This window comes from Bombus pyrosoma, linkage group LG11, assembly GCF_014825855.1.
Source record: "Bombus pyrosoma isolate SC7728 linkage group LG11, ASM1482585v1, whole genome shotgun sequence".
Lineage (NCBI taxonomy): Eukaryota > Metazoa > Arthropoda > Insecta > Hymenoptera > Apidae > Bombus > Bombus pyrosoma.
The window spans coordinates 8434319-8448267 of record NC_057780.1 but is presented as its reverse complement, the minus strand read 5'-3'; the positions used below and the strand labels follow the sequence as shown (position 1 = coordinate 8448267).

At 42.6% G+C, this 13949-nt stretch overlaps 1 protein-coding gene across 1 annotated transcript in view; it reads right to left on the bottom strand.

Annotated features, from left to right (window-relative positions):
• Positions 1–222: 222 nt before the first annotated feature.
• LOC122572355 (formin-J-like) overlaps positions 223–13949 on the bottom strand; it is a 54336-nt gene continuing 40609 nt past the window's right edge. The window contains exon 2 of the mRNA XM_043737232.1: positions 223–323. Within this exon, the coding sequence (XP_043593167.1) occupies positions 223–323 (101 nt within the window). The remainder of the gene's footprint in view (positions 324–13949) is intronic.

Genomic DNA, 13949 nt, shown 5'->3' with positions numbered 1-13949 from the left:
TCGTTCTGATTATCGATCATTATATCTTGCCTCCATGTGGCTGCTTGGCTAAGTAGACACTCTCATTCTCACTCTCAAGGTTCTTGATTTCGTACTCGATCTGCGGTTTTCATTCTTCTGCGTCCTTCTCGATCTCTGCGGGATTCGACGTTAATCTGCCTTCGTAACATGTGGAAAGTTATTATTTAGGAGCATACGTCGTAATGCGTGATTACTTAGAATTTAGTGCGGAAATGGAAAACTCAAGTTACGAGCGAGGATGTAAAAGGTATCACGCATTGGAGCCATTATTTTCCCATCAGCGTCAGATATTCCTAGATTACCTGGAATATTGATTATTTAAATCAACACGCAAAGTAATATGAAGTTTGCAATTTATCTTTCATAAACGAGATTCAGGAAAGAAGATTCCTCTTCAAACCCAAGATATCCACAGATTCCCTAAATTACCCGTTCCATCCACACCTTTTATCCTAACTGCATCCTGCCAGGTAACCCCAGAAAGCTGTCCAAAACGCATAATAAGAAGTTCCTACCAAAATAGGAAGCAGTTACATATCGACAAAAATCGCTACATTTTCTTAAGCTTTTTCTTTGATCCTACAACGCAATTGTTGCGGTACATGCTCGTCTAAATCCGGTTAAAAACATTCTTTCGCCCACACTTTCCACGCCATCTCCATTCTATATCACGCGTCGTCCTTAGGAATCTTACCAAAATGTGTAACAACTTTCTGTCATATGGGAAGTACGTGTTAACGATAGTCTTTTTATATCCAATTAAATGCAAAATGTATATATAAAGCAACCATTCCTTAAATTTTGTAACCACCATCGTTTTAATGCACAACGAAAGGATTAAAAATATCCTTTTTACCTACATCATCCACCCTAGTTCCGCGCGTTGTTATATTCCACTTTTGAAAATCTTCCCAAAACGCATAACAAGAAGTTTCGCTTTCCATACGTTACGGGCCACATATACTCGAACTACATAACGTGTATTAACATGTGTGTGTGTGTGTGTGTGTGTGCCGGGTAGCGCGCGCGCGCCTTTCGTACACGCGGTGTGTCAGTGCGCCGGCCTAGATTCCCGCGGGTTCAACACTCGCTATCGAGGTGACTGCTGCTCGCTCTCGGCTTGCTCAACGCAACCCAACGACCGACTAAGCTCCCACCGAGGAGCGCAGCCACCGTTCGTGGAACGACGTGTCCCTAGGACCTCTTCCACCGCGCGAACTCGGCCGGGCAAACGCTTGCTTGGCACGTACTTACACGCGAGGGAGCATTTCAGACCTTCGATCCCGGCAAGGGACGGGATGCTGGCTAGACAAGCCGCGAGTCTCGATCGTTTTTCAAGCGACGAAAGGTACCTCGACGATGGCAGGACTGGGAGAGGAATGTTGGATCGCGCTCGATGATCTAGGGAATTTCGTCGGTCGGATGCTTTCGTCCCGATCGGTCGTCAGACAGATTTGTCGGGTTCAAAGTACTAAAGACAGTTGCTGATGTTTGGTACAGATTTAATGCTTCTCGCCGTTTCTATTTCTTCGTCTTTATATTAACATCGTGCAACATCGATGTCGATTATCCGACGTGACGTGGACGTGGTTAATCGGCTACTCGGATAATACGGAAATTATTAGTCTATTAGTGTTCGTATAATAAGATCATACAGCACATTTTGATAACGTAACGTTGTATCTTTAATACGTAGGTTTAATTTAGTGTTTGATCGGTTAAAAGTTTGATTAGCTGCTTTCGGAACGACCAGCTGTGTACAATCTTGTACTGTTGGTGTTAAAAATTCGAAAAAAGATGGTAAGGTTCGAAGCATCTCGGATTATACGGAACATCGGTTAAACAGGATTCGGATAATCGAGACTCGGCTGTATTTTTATCGAATCCTGCAATGCCGTTTAACGTGCTGTTTCTTTCATTATTCACGTATTTCGTTATGTCTCGCGTTACGCAAGATACCGAAACAAACAAAATTTCATGGAATAAAATTTCTAATAAATGTCACGGTTAAATATTTCTGACACACGTGGCTGATAGCGTTGATATAAGAAGGATTCTATTGCACGAGACAAATAAAAAAATAACAAAAAAGTTCTGCGAGTCCATAAATCAAGGAACGTTTATATTTTGAGCAGCGTATATGTACATAGAGAGATGGATGAATAGGATTTGCAGGATTAATCGATATTAAAATAGGATTAGAGACGAAGTTGATAAAAGAGCTGAAACACGTGGATGATCGAAGAAAGCAACGCTCGCGGATCCTTGATCTACGAAAGTGTCACGCAACCGGAGAAAGTGGTTGTACCACTCTTTGTCCTTTCGTTCTCGCGCGAGAACACGCTCTCAGAGACTTGCTTAACTCGACCAAACTCTATTCCCACGCAGATCCTTACGATCCTCGGCGATCGTCATCTTTCTGCTGACTTCATCCTTACCAGGTCCTCGATCCTGTCCAGCTCGACTTTAACGCCAAAAGTCAACGAAACCTTCCACGCTACAGATCATCGATCGCGTCTGCTGCTCTTCTTATCTAAAATATCGTATCCGGCATCTCTTCAAAAATATCTCAAGTTCATCGTGCTTTTTACCTTTCGTGTAAACTTGTACTGTATTATACAAGCTGTTACAAAATAACGGCCAGATATTCTAACTGTATGGCTCGGCATTACCTGCTACTATCACACTGATATTCCTCAGGTTCCACATAACAAATTTTCGCACGTTTCGAATATATACAACATTCTGAAAGCTTTCAAACACACAGTCTGGGACTATAATACCCGAATATCTGAAAAAAGAGAAAACTTAAATAATCTTCCTGGTTGTAATTATACCGTAACATGCAAAATTACTTACAAGATCGCGGATAACGCATCGTTGCAGAATTAAATTAAGCGAAAAACGTCACAAGGAAAATGATAGAACCGCCAAACGTTCTCGTGACGTTGCGGAGTAAAACGTTTCAACTAAAGAGGGCGGTATGGTCCATCAACCTCTGTAGCGATTATCCCGCGAAAGAGCGTGCGTAGAAAGCGAAATGATGGAAGATCCGGGGCAGCAGGTACCCGAGTGTGTAGCTCATCAATCGAGCGAGGCTAGAGGAGAGGGCCGATTCAGTGACAAAGCGGGATCGGCGTCGTGTGCACGAGAAACTTCTGGAAGGCAGCGAAACTGAACTACAGTTACCGGACCGGTTGCACAACACACGGAGGCCGGCTAACTCCTCGCGGTGCAGCGACCGTTCGAGGACGCGTTTCGACCAGTTCAGCGCGTACTGTCCGCCTACTTTTACTTTCGTGCGCGTGCAACGTGTTCTGCCACCGATATACGCAGATTACGGGACAACGCAGGGATGACGATTCGATCCCGGTCCAAACGCTGATTCTGGTTTCTAGTCGCGTAACGATCACGGGACGATCTTGTATAGCACGGGCCGTTTGCTTTGGATTTCCGTTACTTTGGTCATCCATCAGGGTCTAGGGTAGGAGGTATAACCACGTTTCGTGACGTTGAATTACAACGGGGCAGAGACGCGTGGGATCCGGCGAGCTTTCAGGCAACAATCGCGTCACGGAATCCTCTGACTTTGACGTCAACCGTGCCTCTATTCAGATGGACCATCGAGCGTTACGTCGTTGAATTTTCGTATTGTTTAGCGAGACAATGGCCTTTGAAACGCCTCGACCGATGCTCTTTTACACGGGGCTAATCCTCGCTGAAATTCATTAGCCTGATGGACATACGTATGTGGTCCAAGACGAGGATCTTTTCGACTGGTTAAAGTTTAGACGCGGTAACAAATGGGAACGATCGACAAGTTAGACGATTAGAACATTAGCAATTGTACGACTATTTTTATGAAAACAATTTTTGAGGGAAAGTTTCTATTACTTGTGTAACTATAATCCTCGTATGTTTATAAATATAGAAATATTTCTGTGAAAATATTCCTGATGTAGGCAAACGAGGAAATTATGAATGAATGATTGCGACTGTCGACCTCGGAATGGCTGAATTATGAACATAAAATTATACAGTAAAGATGGAAAATAGGAGTTTGTAATAAATATAATGCGATAACTATTTGCTTGGATGTAATCCAATGGATTACAGTTAAAAATCTCTGAACAGAATATCATTATTATAATAACGTAATCGCTTATATTATAGTAAATATAGTATAGTATATATAATATCTGTTACAGGAAGCGTTGACCGATTAAATGCAAATAATTTAGAACACAAACTAAAACAAGTCGTTTCACTTTTATTTTTTTTAAAAGGAAACGCGTCATCGATTAGAAGCTACTGAAATGTCTAAAAAGTAAAAAAGAAAAACGGGATCGGTTTCTGAAACATCGACGTCGTCCGAGTCGGATGGAAAGCCGCAAGTGGAGGGACACGGCTTGAAGAAACGAGAACGAAAGTAAAAATCCGTCTCCGTTGAGAGTCACTGGCTAGTGTGTAATAGTTTCGATCGAAAGGAGGTTACGGAGTGACTGAACTTTGGCTTCGTTTGTGTGCGGGACAACGTACGAGCACACACGCGCACGGCCACGCGTTTAGCAGTCACCAACACACGGATCGTAAGCTAACGCTAACGTATATACTTACACACGGGCGACATCATCTCAAAGAGCACTGCTTGTGCACGTTGGTGCATTGAAATCACTATAGTTTCACGGGGATCCGCGTCGAGTCGCCACTCGACACGATCAACCCACGCGGCTCTTGCCAATCTCCTGTATACTTTGCTATGCGTTTATTTGAAATTTTAGAATTAAACGTATCAACGACTAGCGTATGAAAACTGTACTACAGATGCGAAGATAATTTTTATCTGTACGTTTTGTAAAAATTCTGAAAGAATCGCTTCGAAAGGAACCGTTTTATCTATTTGTCTATAAAGTTACTGCGATAATTCTAGTTATTTTGGTATTTGTTAAACGAATGCTTTCTTTCTTTCTTATAATCGATTAATCATTCTGAATCAGAGTTACGTTTATCGTATTCTTATATCGAAACGTACGGTTGACAAAGTACAATTTTATTGCATCGCTTTGATTTTTATTATATTTTTGCGTTGCGGACCCGTTGATTAGTTTGTATAAACGATACAACAAAATTTCAAGTTTCCTATATTTCGACACCGAAGTTTAATATTCCTCGAAGTCTACTCATTTAAAAAAATACCATTTTTGAAACACTAGAATTTCTAGAGGATGAATCAACAACGCGTTCCAAATTCTAGAACGCCCCTCTCCTTAGCCATCGCTCCTCCAGAATTAACGAAGCCACAAAGTAGATTTAGCCACTCGTCTACGGTCGAATGGTTCGGAAATCGAAACTGATCCAGCTATCGCTTTTACATATTTCTGAATTTTTATACCACTTTCTAGTACTTTCAGTGCACGTGGTCAGTGGCTGACGCTTAAAACGTCCAACGACTTGTCATCGTCAGATCGATCCTCTTCCTACGTTCCTTTCAATTATATTTTACCATGTTCGTTCTGCACGAAATTCTAAAAGCCACTGACTATTTCTTTCTATTTAATCGTCGTTTGGAAAACGATATCCGTAAAAATCGATCGTCTTCTCAGCTTCACGCGGCGATATCTCATTCCGTTGGATGTAACGTCTCACGCTGTGACTGTCAAAATACATTAATCAGTAACATCATTAGGATGGAGCCGATCAGGTTGGCTTCTGCCTGGCTCGTCCCACTCTCGATTTCCTTCTCATCGAATCAACGTACGGAGATATCGGGTGGACAGAAAATGCGCGCGTCGACCGACGCAACATTGGACAGCTGTTCGCGAAGAAGTGAAAACTGCATTCGCCGACGACTTTCACGTCGTCGAGCCGGCGATATCGCGCGAGCCGAGTAGACAAGAATGTTAGCGTCGGACATTGAAGAAAGCGAAACCGCCCGTTCGCCGGCTGCTCGACTGTATAAAGCTGCTGCTGCTGCTGCAGTTGCCACACGATTCGTAGCAATGCAGTTGCGCAACCCACTTTTGCGGTAAGGATACTTAATCCGAACGCCTACCCTCTCACTTCGAGCAACAATACGGAAAGCTGGTGCTGCAAGAACATGCGTCGACCGCACGCGAGAGATTACTATATCGAACAACTACCCTCTTTGATTTTTATTCGCGTTTTGTTTTATCGAATTTCGATCGGACCTTTCTTTTATATCTTATCGTTCGTGTCATCGAAACCTTAAGGGATGTTTCAATGTTGAAATATTACTAGACCATCTAAATTGTATTTATGAGGAGATGCATTTAAAAAGCTTTTATAAATATACGTATTGCGTTATACGTAAAACATTTTGAGATTTCGTTGATATTTCAACGAGATTCGCATGATCGCGATTATATTGTAAAGTTTGTAAAGTTCGGAACGAAATTGATCGTATATTTACGAAATATTCGAACTTTCTATCGCATTCTATTCTTTATTCTAAAAACTAATTCAAAATTTGAAAGCCATCGAACTTTTTCCCATCTCTAGAAAGTGATATGAATGAAAATTTGTCCGTAAAAAATTTCATTCATAAATTTCCAAGGCAAAAACATTGTATTCTCCAACTGGAAAATTTATAAACAAACTCGTAAATAGTTACGTGTTGATCGTTAAAAACCGACGGGGTTGAGGAAGGTAACTTTCGTATCGAGTAAGCGAGGCTCGCGAGTCGTTCGCAAGTAGTAGGTGGCAGTACAAGTCAGACCGCGTTCGAACGAGCGGCCAAATGGAAGTTAACGACTTTGCCGACAGAAAGAGCTAGCATCGCGTCGCTGTCTGACATCTGCTGACCGCGGGACGAATCGCGAGACGCGGTTCACCTTTGCAACAGGTCGCACATGCGCCAATTTCGAGACACGTGCTCGACCTTTCTGCCCCGTGTCAGCGCAACATTAGCCATAAATTTGATTTCACGTTCATTGATTTATACGAAGCAGGGCGGAACTTGGGGCTTCGTTTAAGCAAAAACTTAACTTCCACCGCGTGATAATATCTTTACGTAGGTTCTATGATAAAGCTTAACGGTTTTGTAACGCTTTAATAGGAAAGAGAGCTGTTACTCACCAAGAGCAAAGATTTCGTAGAACGTTAAAATTCATGAATTTCGACTTACCTGAAACAAAAAGATAAAATTGATATATTGGCAACGAGATAAGATAAGTTCGACTTATTTTGGAGAAGAATTCAGCGTATTCTTACGATCTTTGTCTAACGTTCTAAGGGCTTTTCTTTTTCTTTTTTGAGGACATTTCTTTTTCCATTATTTGTGAACAATAGGAACGCAGTTTCCGAGTGATTTTCTAACAAAGCTTTCATTCGCAAAGAAATCCTTCGAAAGAGAAAACGAAGATCGAAAATTAATAAACGGTCATTAAATCGATAATCCCATTATCATATCGCTCGATTACGTTCGAAGAGGTTCCCCGAAAAAGAGATGAACGAATTCGAAGTCTAGATAGTCCGCAAACGAATAATTTTATACACATTCGGACCGGAATTCGCGGAAAGAGAGGAACAAAGTGACCACGAAGCCAATAATAATTTCACCGTCGTGTCGCTCGATTGCAAAGAAACCGTGCGAAAAGAAAAGCAAAATTACTCCGAAGCTTCGAATCCCGAACTTTCCAACATCGTCATCGATAATAAATTCTATCCGCCCTCGTTCGCATCTAACCCAAACGAAAAAACCAACCGCACAAAGAAAAAAGGCACTCGAATGAATCGTTAAGAAACGAAGAAAGAGAGACACTCGAACGAGTCGATTTTCCCGAAAACGACCGCGGCGACGAATTGATGTTCGCGAACGATCGCGCCAGGGGTGATTGACCGGGCGTCCACCCCGTACGTTTATATAGTTGCAAGCCGTGTGTCCGCACAGAAAGCGCACGAGCAACTTGACCAATGCGAGTCGAACGAACGAGTGCAGGCTACGTCTAGTCGGAGAAAGACGAAACGATGGAGCGATCACGCGCGACGCTATCATCTTGTGACGAGCGTTGGGTGCCGACGAAGTCAGCAACACCGTGACGCATCAAGGGAGAGGAACGAGAGGGAGAAGCGAACTTATCCATACATAGTAGAGCAGTGTGCACGATGCGTGCAGACGTCACTGTTGCGTCGCTTGGTCTAGGTTAGGGACGAGGACATAAATATGACAAACGTGGTCCACGCGTGGCAATCGTCGAAATTGAGAGAATGGATCCAAGGTCGAGCGAAAGATTCGCTCGGAGCGTCTTGGGGCATTCGACGGAGCGTAATGGAACGTAGTTCGCTTTAGAAGCTTCTTTAGATCGTTTGGTTTCTTTGCGCTCTGCACGAGACAATTCCGTGATTTGTAGCAGCGAGAGTAATTCGTTTGTGTAAACGATAAGCTTCGGAAGCTTCGGTCTAATTCGTTCGCCAGGGTTTGTTTGAATTACTTGGAAGATCGAGTCGGATGAGATTCCCTCGAGATCGATACAGAACAAGTGTAAGAGTTAACATTTTAACGTTAACATTTCATCGAATGTTCAGTGGCATCAAGCTATAATTGGCTATGTGATATATAGAGATGAAATATAACTTTGTCTGAATGTCTATTATTGGAGAGGCGGAGAGCTTAAGAAACACAGAATAAGTCCGACAGACATTAAACCGAGTTGATCTGATCAAATAACCTGGCCATCTCGAGCAAGAACCCTCTTGAATCGTTAATCAATGCCTTTCAAGGACTCGTGCAAGACGATTATAAGCCAATAATCCGGCAAAATCCGGACCCTATAAATGTGTACGTAAAAGGAAGTTTCCCTTAAACGTTCGTCGTCCGTTAAATTATATCTTATCGGAACTGTTTCCCTAAAATGAACTTCCTGATTGCTATTACATGGATCAAACAGAACTTAGTCAATTAGTTGGTTCGTAATAGTCGAATAACAAAATTCCAGACACGATTCTTCTTTAACGATCGTATTATACAAGTTAATTATAATCGCTGCCTCGATAAAAATTCTAATTAAACTCAATATACGAATTTAATGGAACATGATTAGCTCCACATCCGCTCGTGTCGGTGTTTCGCAAATTTCATTTGCACTTCTACCTTCGCATTTTCCTCCTCCACTGCGCTCCGTGTTTCAACGTTATTTCCCAAGCCCTAAAGTTGTTCGCCGCAAATAGTTCGTCGCCTACTTGTCATCCGTGCGTATACCGTTCACGTTTCTACCGAAATACTCCAATGTGAAATACTTTTGTAAATTTCGAGAATTGTTCCTGAGTTTGTCAGAAGCTGCGTTTGCAGCAGAACATCGCCTACAATGTTCACCACATGATCGCGAATATTTTGCGAGCACATTTTCTAATAAACGTGCGAACGCCTATATTTTGACCCAAAATCCACTTGCAACAGGATATCTCACAAAATCGTTGAAACGGTCGACATGACCTAACGTTACTAGGAGAAGAAGAAAAACGAAAATCGGAAGATCGGAAGTTTGGAAATAAAAGGCGGAATTAAACGCACGGTACTTTCGAGGTCAAGCTTCGAGCATAGCAAGTTCGATTCTCCCCTCTCTCTCTCTCTCTTTCTCTAAGCACCCCTAGAGACCCGCCAGGACTTCCAACCCCGGAGACCTTCACCCCATTTAGCCTTCACCGAGCTCGCTCGGTTCCGGGCTTTCCAGCGACTATATATCAGCGACCACGGGGTTCTTCGCCCATGAACTCGTACCTGAAACGTGCGTGCCGCGGCTGAAGCTCGGTCACCCAGCAAACCGGAAACGAGGGTTGCGATACGTTCCTGAGAAAATTGTTTTCGCTCAGAGATGATGGAATATCGAATGAGGTTGTGATTTCACTTCGCTTCGATTGAAATAGAATTTCCTTCTTTTATCGTGGAAGTAGAAAATATTTTAGTTTATCGATTAAATGAATCTATTACAGTCTTTTCGTATGTATAATCATACTAGTATAAAGAATAGTTGATATTAAACTAATTAGCTGTAAAAAATCGTCTTTTATAGATTTATTTTAGAATATTATATCGACTATATATTGTATAATTATATTGACTGATCTTATGGTTTGCATTGGTGGCATGTGGAATGATATAACGTTTAGTAATAACGCGTGTGCTAACATCGATAATAAAACGGCTAATTAACGACACGATATGACATTTGACTTTCTCAGAAATCGTGATACCTTAACAATCCATAAACGAGTCGCTGTGTTCTCAATTAGCGTCGCAAGTATAGCACGCATTTGTGACACGTGTAATCGAATCTCCACGTGGCAATACTCCCGCGTCAAGATTCAATTTTCGCCGTTTGATACGTTATTCATGCTAATTCCGTCGATGTTAAAACACAAACGAATTTTTAATATATGTATACGATTGGCGTATCCCTGAACGTTCAACGTACAAGCAATTACAATTAACCGAATATCAGATAATTTTAACAAAAATCTTCGTTGACTTTCCATTAAAATATCCTGCGAGCTGTTCGGTAATTGCATAAGAAGCTGAAACTCGTGATTTTGGCACAATTACTAGTTCCAATAGATAATACTAAACGACCTCGATAGACGTTGAGAACTACTCACCTAGCTGACCAAACTTGATTATCCAATTATTATCCAGGGGACATAAAGCAATCCCCGTGAAGGGAAATAAGGCAAAGTCAGCGGAGAGCAACGCGGAAACAATAAAGCTCTGTGATAAAAGCTCGCGATAAAAGGGCGAAACGAGCCAGTTTTCGGATGAGACGGGCGCGAGAACTCGCATTATCACCATATGGCCTTTCGAGATTGGCAAAGATACCGGAAGAGAGGGTACTCGGCATTCCGGGGTTGATTGCGCGGGACAAGGTCATCGTTGCCCTGACAACGGAAAGCGGCACGTGCTGCCTACGTTCCTCCTCATCCACTGACCCCAAACCTAACCCAAACCGATCGTCACTTTGCTGATCCTCCGGGAATTTGGGTTATCGTCGTCCTGTGCCCCAATCGAGACAATCGTATCGCGTGTACAGATTTCTATTAGTACGGTCATCTGACGGTTCTATGACGGTCGTTGCTCAGAAGGGGAGAAGAGATGCGAAGGTAGGAGAAAGAAATATTGACGTTCCGTTGCGAAGCTGGGGCAAATTTTTAGGAGGATTCTTCGACGTTGGCTGATCTTTGACAGGCCGCGTTATAATCAATTTTGTGAATTCATAAAGAAAGTTAGACAGATCTACACAAAATAGACAGTCGATTGATCGGTCGATAGGACACCTGAGAAGGACTCGCGCGAGCAAAAATGAGCAGAACAAAAACGAAGCTACGCTGGATTTCTAACAAGATCTTTATTTTCGTAGTATTTGACGAAGCATAGGCGAGTTTAGAGCGAAACGTGTTCCTTTGAGAAAGAATACTTTAAGGATCGCGGAATCTTCATTTTCTGCTGAATTCGCAATTTACATTAAGAGTTTCTAAAAATCTTTGACACAATTGATGAATATTAACTTTGCGTCTTATCCTTGACCAATGAGACATATGTTCTCTGAACATAGAACGAAATGAATTAACGTTGGAACAGCGAAGTAAAAGAATGAAAAATGCGTCGGAAAATCCAGTAGAAGGACCAATCGAGCGGTTGGATCACGATCGAATGGGAGCGATACCTCATTGTCACCGGCTGGCGTACGATTACTCACAATACCGGAAGCCAAGTTTTCCACGAGAGACCGGATTCCGGGAATGATTGCGCGGGACAAGGACGACGTTACCCTGACAACGGTCACGGCACGTGGAGTAAAATCCTGTCTTTCTCCTTACACGTACAAATGATGCACGAAACGATACGAATTCCAAGAAACGACGCTCTTCGTGTTCGATGTTCCACGACTTGGTAATCGATAAATCGTAGGTGAAATTTTATATTTCTCAAACGTAGAATTTAATCCTTAATTCGTATCGCGGCCAACCACTTACTCAAGTGAAATTTTAATGAAATAGCACGTTTCAAAGTTCAGATTTATCTTTCTGATATTTTATTAAATGAACTGAATCCTGTAATTCACGCGTTTCGAAGAAAGACGTAGCACCCGTTTCATTCCCTATCTTACAATTACAAGAATCATTGTAATTGTAATAATGTCGCATAATGTCGCTGAAGCAATGTTAAGGAACAGATAGTTAGAGAAATATCGTTCGAAGGTGTAGGAGGAAAAAGAGAGTGAAAGAGCGATGCAATTACTTGACCGTGACTGAGCTTCTCCACACGGAATTCTTCCAAACGAGATGGAAATTAGATTAGTTCAAGTATACAAATCTGGAGGCTCAACTTACAAATTGAATCTTCAAAGTTCGAACCAATATTCTACGTTTCTTTGCTTCGTATCAACGATGCTTACACTTCCAACGCGCTTTCGTACATTTCGTTATTTTACCTTGCCTTGTAGTTTCCTCAAAGCTCCGTATACTCCATTTACAATTGGAAAGTTTACATCTTCCAGTCACATCCTCGAAATCAAAGCGCAATATTCTCCTAAACATCGAAGTAAACGGCGGATTCCAGCAGGCACGGTCAGGGCACGTCGTTTTCCGACTTGGTCGCGCCCCAATTTCCAAACTTTTTGCACCCTCGGCGTTCCAAATCACCAGGAGGGTGGCGGTAAGAGGAGGACGGAGAGAGGAAGAGCGAGAGACACTACGCGAGATATATTCAACCGCCTGTTTCGTCCCGCCGCCCCTCCAGACGGACCAGCACAGACCCTCCAGTACAGATCGCAGTCCCTCGACCCTGAGCAAACCAAGGGTCGCTACATTCTCCCTCTCCGTCTCACTTTCTATCCCTTTTCCGCGACACCCTCAACGCCTTGCGTCTCCGTGAACAAAGACGCTTCCTAATTCGATCGCGACGCTTTGTTCACTCGGCCTAGAGACACGTGCGCCGTTATTCGTCTTTAATTTTCAGCACCCCTCGGCTGTGGTCCGCACTGACAGACTTTTGGGGTGCCTTGCAGTCCCCCTTTTCTTCGCTCGAGTTCCTTCCAGGTTTCTGCTTTGATAATATACGTCGCGTGTTACGTGTTTGTTTCCCCTCTTTTCGTTTTCGTTTAATGTTTGTTTTTGGCTGTATTTAGCAGGGGTTCTTTCGCGAAATCTGCTCTTTTTTCTGTTTAAGAGATCGGTGATTTTTATACGTGCAATTCGCTTGGAATTAAAAATCTTATTAGACAATTTGATAAGAACAATACTCGAGTGCAACAAGATCGCTATATACAGATGGTTAAAGCACTTTGGAATTATTTTCTCCCACTTACAAACGTTCTCGAGCAATTAAAGTAACCATACATTAAACAGGAAAATTCTTCTAAATTTAACAACAAATTATCAAACATCTCGATAAGATCCGATAGTAAGTTCCTACGAAAAACGTTAAATAGACGTCATCGATCAGATAATGTAGAACATTGCTGCCTATTTGGAAGGTGGTGAAACCAGCAAACATTCGCCAGCCGAACCTCCCTGAATCCTAATAATTACCAAACTTTTCGACAAGACTCGTTAACAATCCTGCACAAAGAACCTTAAATAAAAGCCATTAGACGCTTGAGAAACAGTTTCTCTCCTATCTGAAACAGCCTGAAGCAGCCCAAGTAACCATGCACGAGAGATTAACCGGGCGAATCCCTGCGTAGCTTGGAGATGGCCGAAATTTACAGTAACGATTCGGCAATCGTCGCGACGCGCTGGAAACGCGAGAACGCCCCCGGGAGGTAGTTTCGCGAAGCAACTTCGATTTCTCTTTCCACGCTTGCACACGTACATGTACACGCGTAGATGAAACGAGGGTAAAAGATGGCGGAAGAAGCCTCGAAAAGGCTCTCGTCTCCGCTCCTTCTTCCCCCCTTCTCTCCTGCTTCCTCCTTCGG